Genomic DNA, 8,088 nt, shown 5'->3' with positions numbered 1-8,088 from the left:
CTCTCTCACTGCAGCTTGTTTTCACCTCAGCGCCCACCTCAGTTCAGTTCAGTTCAGTTAAGTCGCTCAGTCGTGTCCGACTCTTTGCCACCCCATGAATCGCAGCACGCCAGGCCTCCCTGTCCATCACCAACTCCCGGAGTTCACCCAAACCCATGTCCATTGAGTTGGTGATGCCATCCAGCCATCTCATCCTCTGTCGTCCCCTTCTCCTCCTGCCCCTAATTCCTCCCAGCATCAGAGTCTTTTCCAGTGAGTCAACTCTTCGCATGAGGTGGCCAAAGTATTGGAGTTTAAGCTTTAGCATCAGTCCTTCCAATGAACACCCAGGACTGATCTCCTTTAGAATGGACTGGTTGGATCTCCTTGCAGTCCAAGGGACTCTCAACACCACAGTTCAAAAGCATCAATTCTTCGGCACTCAGCTTTCTTCACAGTCCAACTCTCACATCCATACATGACCACCGGAAAAACCATAGCCTCGACTAGACGGACCTTTGTTGGCAAAGTAATGTCTCTGCTTTTGAATATGCTATCTAGATTGGTCATAACTTTTCTTCCAAGGAGTAAGCGTCTTTTAATTTCATGGCTGCAATCACCATCTGCAGTGACTCTGGAGCCCCCCCAAATAAAGTCTGACACTGTTTCCTCATCTATTTCCCATGAATACCCCCTAATTTCGATGCATCGCCTCAGCGCCACCTTTCAGAGTTCGTTCCTGACCTCAACATCTCCCTTCGCTCTAGAGACGCCCCAGCCTCCGCTCCACCAAAGCGCCTCTCCTCTGCGCACTCTCTGCACCTCAGTGTCGCTCCCTCACCGCAGCGCGACACCCACACAGGTTCTTTCGCGGCTCCTGGAGGATTTCCCGCAAGACCCTCCCACGGCCCCGCCCCTCCGTTCTTCTCCAAGTCTAGGGCCCCGCCTCTCAATCTTCGCCCCGCCCTTGGTGGGGCCGCCCCACACGTCCTGGCCCCGCCCACTCCAGGCGCGAGCCCAGACTAGCAGTTTGGCGCCAAACCTATTGGTCTGCGACGTGTTGGACGCGTGTCTCAGCGTTCTGGTTCCGAATCAGAATCCCTGAGGACTAGAAAGCCCCGGCCGGGGGCGGGATTCGAATACCTTGAGAACCCGGGGGAGACTGTGGGTACGAGTGGTGTTTATGGCAACAGGGGAAGGCGGGTGAAGAATGTGAGGGGAAGTGGGGGCTTCCTTTCTGAGGCCTTGCTCGACGGTCGTTGCTGGGCCCTAGGCTGGTGGCTTTGTGCTTTTCGACTCCCATCCCAACCCTGTCGAGTGCTCTTGAGGGATTTCCAGAATCCTTATTTTAAACCAAGTCGGACCCAAGTCTTGAAGAGGCCTCCTCGGGCCCCTTATGAGGGAGTCCGGTGTCAGGAAAATGGCCGGTGGGCGGGGAGGCGGGGAGGGTGACCTGGACCGCGCTCGCCACGGTAAGGGACCGCTTCTGGCGCCTTAAACCAAGGTGTTTGGGAGCCCTACTTTAGATCCAACTGTTCATTCCATCAACTGCTATTTGAGAAAGATGGAGAACAATCATTAAGAAAGAAAGAACAGTCACTTAGAGATTTTGGGGTCATCATGTATATGATTAGCTGTCTTGAGTGAGGGACCGCATTCCAGAAGATTCTGTTTACATTGTCTCCTCGTTTGCCTCGAATACTTTATTGTACTAGGTGATAACGACCCTACTTCTGCCTCCGAAGTTTGTTCCCCACTGAGCTGGGCCCCAACTTAGTTTGGTGTTCAATGAGGAGATGAAATAGAGCAAAACTGATTATTTGGACCACATTTTCTAACGAACACATTCATGCTTTGTAGATTCCTGACTTAGAACAAAGGCTTTATCTGCTTATTGGCCCTAATATTTTATCATTAAAATATTAGATTATTGTTGTTTAGTTGCTAAGTCATGTCAGACTCTTTTGTGTCCCTATGGACTATCCACCATAATTTTAAACCTTAAAATCATGAAGCTAGTTAATATTATAAAATGAAATACATCTAATGTTTTATGAAACAAAAAAAATATGTTACAAGAGAGCTCCTCGTCATTCCAAAGCAGAAGGGAGTCCTTGTACATGAGAAAAATAATATCTTTTTATTGAGAATAGATTTAAGTTCTAGGTGCCAGGGAGGATGCAAGGAAGACTTAAGGTCGAAGTTCTTAAGATTGTTAACAAATATGAAAGTTTAATATCAACATTTAATTCTAAGATTCTACTTCTAAATAACCTTCCAAGACAACAAAAAAGATATCGTTAGTCATGATTAACTGTGCTATAGGAAATCAAAAGATGATACTGTATCAAAAGATACAGTGTGGCCATTTTTGAGGAAATAAATGAAACTAGTCCCCTCACCCACTGGAGAATGAAATGGCAACCCACTCCAGTCTTCTTGCCTGGAGAATCCCAGGGACGGGGAAGCCTGGTGGGCTGCCGTCTATGGGGTCGCACAGAGTCGGACACGACTGAAGCGACTTAGCAGTAGCAGCAGCAGCAGTCCCCTCACCCACACATACCACACCAGAAAAAAGAAATAATGCCACAGGCTTAGGAGAAATGAGATAGGCCAGCCTAGTTATGGAGAAGGCAGTGGCACCCCACTCTGGTACTCTTGCCTGGAAAATCCCATGGACGGAAGAGCCTGGTAGGCTGCAGTCCATGGGGTCCCTATGAGTTGGACACGACTGAGCAACTTCACTTTCACTTTTCAGTTCATGCATTGGAGAAGGAAATGGCAACCCACTCCAGTGTTCTTGCCTGGAGAATCCCAGGGATGGGGAGCCTGGTGGGCTGCCGTCTATGCGGTCGCACAGAGTCGGACACACTGAAGCGACTTAGCAGCAGCAGCAGCAGCCTAGTTAGTCCAAACTATTTTTTCTTGAAAAAAAAAAAAAGGAATTTTTAAATTTAATTTTATTTATGTGTGGCTGCTCTGGGTCTTCCTATTTGCTGTTCTTCTCCAGTTGTGGCCAGCAGGGGCTTTTCTAGTTGCTGTGGGCAAGCTTCTTATTTCAGTGGTTTCTTTTGTGTGAAGCCGGGCCCTGGGCGCACGGGCTTCAGTATTGTGGTGCTTGGGCTCAGTAGTTGTGGCTCATGGGGCTCTAATATTTGTCTAATTATCTTTCTGGTCCTTGATGACTGAAATGAAATAAAAAATTCCTCGGGTAAAGGATTTTGTACTATATGATCTGTGACAACTTACTAATATTTCTTGTTTTTCCAGAATTGATTATTTTTCTGCTGTTCACCCTTCAATATGAAGGAGGATCAAGTTGTGCTGGAAGAACCGGGATTCCAAGATGAAGATGTATGCCTAGAATGTTGAAAGATACATAGATATTCATTCATTCTACAAAAATGGAGTTCCTTCTCTGTTAACTACTTTTAGAAACTTAACTACTATTTTTATTTATTAGAAATAAAACAGTTCTGGAGAGAGGCACTATTACAAATATGTAACAACTTGTTTGGCAAGGGGAGCTAAGATTAGCTACTTAGCAGCTGGCATGAAAGTATTTTAATAATTTAACAATTGGTATGGCCATATTGGTACCAAATAGCAGAGGAGGGAGTTCAAGGTCTGGTGGAGAAGACTGAGAAAACATATTTAAAAATAGCTTGTGTTGTTCCACTCTTTTGGATTAAGGTCTTAAAGAGTTTGGAGAGACTGTTGGAACTCCCCGGGGGGTCAGTGGCTGGGACCTGTGCTTCCACTGCGGGGGGCTGAGTGCCACATTGGGCTTCCTAGTGCTTTCAGTGTTGGCGCTGCTTTTAAGTGTGCATCAATACATTTGAAAAAGTATTATTGATCCTACCTCAATTTGTCTAGAGAAGCGGAATTTGAGGCGTTTTGAAGTGACTCACAATGCTGAATTAAGTCTTTAAAATATGTGAAACAGTTGGATATGAAGAATTAACACTCTTTTTTTTTCTGTTCCATCTCCTTTAGGAATCTTTGTTTCAAGACATTGACCTGTTACAAAAACATGGAATTGTAAGTATTTTTTCAATACTCTGTGAAATTGTCCCTTTGAGAGTTTTTCAGCCTTGACTGTATTGGCATTTGGGACCAGGCAATTCTTTCTTGTTGAGGTGGCTGTCCTGTGCATTGTAGGGTGTTTAGTAGCATCCCTGATTCCTAACCACTTACTCTATGCCAGCAGCAACCCTCTGGTTGTGACAACCAAAAATTTATCCAGACATTTTTAGGTGTCCCCAGGGGGCAAAATTGCCCACAGTTGAGAACCACTGGTCCAACGGGAGGCATTCAGAGCTATCTACTGAAAATTTACTTTCTCTGTCATGTGATTAGAGCAAATACAGTTCAGTTCAGTCGCTCAGTCATGTCTGACTCTTTGCGACCCCATGAACCGCAGCATGTCAGGCCTCCCTGTCCATCACCAACTCCCAGGGTTCACTCAAACTCACGTCCATCGAGTCGGTGATGACAGAAATCCAGACTTTAAGTAACAAGCTAGATGAATTTCAGTAGCAATCAGTTGACGGTAAAACTTCTCTGACACTACCCTTTGAAGCCCTCACATTTACTCTCTTTCAGTTGAATTTAGAAAGTTGGAGCAAGAGAAAATGCTGGTTTTTTGGTTATGTAGTTATTTGCATTCTCCAAGGGTAAAGAAAAAAATCTTAAAAGATTTTTAAAGAACATACTGGTAATGAAGTTCTGTAGAAAGAAGGAGCTGAACTGAGGGGGTGAATGTGTGATAAATTTGTTAGCTTTTCTACCAACAGACTCTTCTTTTGAATTCCTTGTTACATTGCCATGGTCTCACTAACATTCTTGGGAAATCAGGGCACAGCCAGAACATTTGGCAGCATGCTGGGTATGTTCTACTCAGATATTTCCAGAACATTTGGCTACATGGTGGGTGGGTTCCACCTGGCTGCTTGTGTAAAATTGGCATCATAATGGAAGTAGATGGACATGAAAGCACATGACATAGTAGGGGAGCCTTTCAGGCTGGCATTTTCTCAGTCTGCTGCACCCATTCTTTTACTTACAGAATGTGGCTGACATTAAGAAACTGAAGTCAGTAGGCATCTGTACCATCAAAGGGATACAGATGACAACAAGAAGAGCCCTGTGCAATGTCAAAGGACTCTCAGAAGCGAAAGTGGACAAGATTAAAGAGGCAGCCAACAAGCTTATTGTAAGCAAAATCCATTCTTTGTTGTTTTAGCTTAAATGGGCCCTGGGAATCTCTGTAGCCTTTTTCATTACGTACACTAGAAACTATTGTGATAACTGTGAGTTCCTGTGCATCACTATACATTATATGCCCCATGTTAACTTTTCATCATGTAAGTTTCAAAGCAATAATTTCTGAAAAAAAATGAGACAGAGGTTAAGAGACCAGGAAAACTATGAAGGCAATCATTTTTTACAAAACCTTTTATTTTTGTCTCCTTTTCTATCACTTTTCCCTTTTCTGTGCCTCTGCCTTTCCTTCTTTTCTTCTTTTTTTGTCCAGGATGTGCTGCTTACAAGATCTTAGTTCCATGACCTGGGATCAAATCCAGGCTCCCAGCAGTGAGAGTACCAAATCCCAACCACTGGACTACCAGGGACTCCCTCCTTTTCATATTTTTTTTACCTTCCTCCTCCTTATTTTTTTGCATTATCTCCTCAAACATTGTATATATGGCTGTTGTGAAGCACTCAGCACCAAAGAAATTGCTCTCTCCTGGTATAGGCATTTGATAAGAGAACATTGCATTTGAAAAAGACTAACAGTGGCTGGGTCTCCATTTGTGCAGTTAAGATAGATATGACCAAGAATGTGCTCATTGAGGCACCTGAGCATAAAGCTAAGTGAAACCTGTACTTTGTACCTGGGCCCATAGACCATAAGAGACCTATGCCGCTGATGGCTCCAAGCAGAAGCACATGCCTTTGACCCAAGTTTTTGTGTAGCACTTTTGGGGGCCACTGGAGGCAGCACCTCTGGAAATAAGAATGTGCAGAAAGGCCAAAGCCTCTCTTTGCAGAAGAGCAGGCTTCTCCTTTTCTACATGTGTATAAGAGAGTCTCATTCTCACCAAGTCCTAGAAATTCTCTTCACCAACAGTTACCTCTTTCCTTCCAGTTGCAAGTGTCAGTGTGGTCCTGAACTTGGAGAGGACACAACTGAACTGGTCTGAACACAACTCAGTTGCTCTATGTTCTGAGTACTCTTGGGCTGTATACCCACAAGGCAGTTCCGTAACTGCCAGGGTATCTAAGGAAGCCCTAGTGCAGTACCCAGGGTTTGGGATTTAAACTGCTCCTTTATAGCTCAAGGCATTAGTCTTCTTTCCTTTGGAAAGTAATTCTATTACCAAAGAGAAGAATCTTTCTCCTTCTCGTGTACCCACTAATGCACCAACAGTCTAATCCTCTCTTAACTGAAACTGTTTTTCCTTAGAGAAAGAGATTGAGATATAGAGGGAGAGACAGAGACAGAGAAAGTTAATTTCATAGTACAGTGGTATGTATCAGAACTATCTGGAGTGGCTAATAAAGAACACAGAGGGCCAGCATCATTGAATGAAATCAACTGAATCACTTAGTAAAGTACGAGTCTGCTTTATGCCATAAATGTATCTCATTTAACCTTTACAGCTTCCCTATGAGAGAGACGCTATTATTATCCCATTTGACCCAAAAGAGGAAGCCAAAGTACAGCATGATTAAGTAGTTTACCACACATTGCACAACTAATAAGTGTTAGAGATGTAGTTTGAACCTTGGTAAGGTGACTCTAGAGCCTGTGTTCTTAACCATGATCTTGTGCTGCCTTCAAAGACAAATGAACTGTAGCTTATAGCAAATGATGACCGAGAATCAAGTATATAGTTGTTGGCAGCATTTGAAATTAAGATATTCATCTAATATCTTTTTTGAACCTTTCCTTTTGTCTTTCTGTAGGAACCAGGATTCTTGACTGCATTTGAGTATAGTGAGAAGAGGAAGATGGTTTTCCATATCACCACTGGGAGCCAGGAATTTGAGTATGTATTTATATTTTTTATAACCACTAAGCACAGTCTTTGGAATACTACATTTCTTTTCCTCTGTCCGAGTTGTTATTTTGACTATAAACAATAGCAATAGCTTCTTACTTTGCAGAATTTTTTTTTCCCCTCAAATGGCAACTGAAGCAAATAAATTTTAGACTGCTTGTAAAAATGGGATTACCTTTTTTACAAGAAATTCAGACCCAAAGTATAAGTAGTTTCTGAATCAGTCTGTATTGATTAATAAGCCATTAAAGAAATCAGTTTAACTTTTCATTTCCTTTTTATTCTCCATTGATCAAGGAAATTCCATTTCACTTTTGGTTTTCCTTAAAGATCAGTTGTTAGGGACTCCTCTGGTGGTCCAGTGGCTAAGACTGCGAACTCCCAATGCAGGGGAGCCAGGGGCTCAGGTTCCACCCCTCCTCAGGGAATTAGATCCCATATACCGCAACCAATTAAAAGAACCTGCACGCTGCATTGAGGGTCAGTTGAGACCCAACACAACCAAAGAAATATTTTTAAAAATTCAGTTGTTAGAGTGAATATTTTAGAGGAAATAATCCAATGTTGTTTTTGCTTTTCAGCATCAGCAGTTTTAACTCCTCCCCACCTTTTTTTTTTTTACCATCTTATGATTCCTAAGACATAGTCACCATCTTCGCAATGCAAGTTGACTACGGTGTGTGTGTTTTTTTTTCCCTGCCTTAGTAGGCAGAATTACTATTTCATAAGTTAGAGAAGTTTCCAAGAGCAATTTGAACAAAGCAGTATTTCCTCAAAGTATTCCTCAAAACCTTGACCTCACAAAAACTCCAAGAAAAAAAAAGAGTTTCATAGTCAAATATGCCTCCCCATTTGAATGTCTGCTAGGCAACTCAGACGTCACAGGTCCCAAATCAGATTTCTAGTATTTGCCCCAGATTTGCTCCTCCTAAAATCTCCCTCAGCTCAGATCTCTTTCCTAATCGTCAGGTCTGGAACCTTAGTGTCATCCTTGGTGCCTTTTTTACCCCCTCACATGCTAACTCTAATCTATTAACAAATC

At 43.1% G+C, this 8,088-nt stretch overlaps 1 protein-coding gene across 1 annotated transcript in view; it reads left to right on the top strand.

The window, feature by feature from the left end:
- Nucleotides 1-772: 772 nt before the first annotated feature.
- The window catches only part of DMC1 (DNA meiotic recombinase 1), a 36,607-nt gene continuing 29,291 nt past the window's right edge, over nucleotides 773-8,088 (top strand). Inside the window, exons 1-5 of the mRNA XM_086402851.1 lie at nucleotides 773-1,147; nucleotides 3,250-3,333; nucleotides 3,976-4,020; nucleotides 5,048-5,194; nucleotides 6,952-7,034. Coding sequence (XP_086258977.1) covers nucleotides 3,283-3,333; nucleotides 3,976-4,020; nucleotides 5,048-5,194; nucleotides 6,952-7,034 — 326 coding nt within the window. The 5' untranslated portion in view covers nucleotides 773-1,147; nucleotides 3,250-3,282. The remainder of the gene's footprint in view (nucleotides 1,148-3,249; nucleotides 3,334-3,975; nucleotides 4,021-5,047; nucleotides 5,195-6,951; nucleotides 7,035-8,088) is intronic.

Source organism: Bos grunniens, chromosome 5, assembly GCF_055505025.1.
Source record: "Bos grunniens cultivar Pamir isolate PY7600 chromosome 5, Bosgru_T2T1.0, whole genome shotgun sequence".
NCBI lineage: Eukaryota > Metazoa > Chordata > Mammalia > Artiodactyla > Bovidae > Bos > Bos grunniens.
Note: the sequence above shows the minus strand (reverse complement) of the source record. Positions and strands in the feature narration are given on the sequence as shown.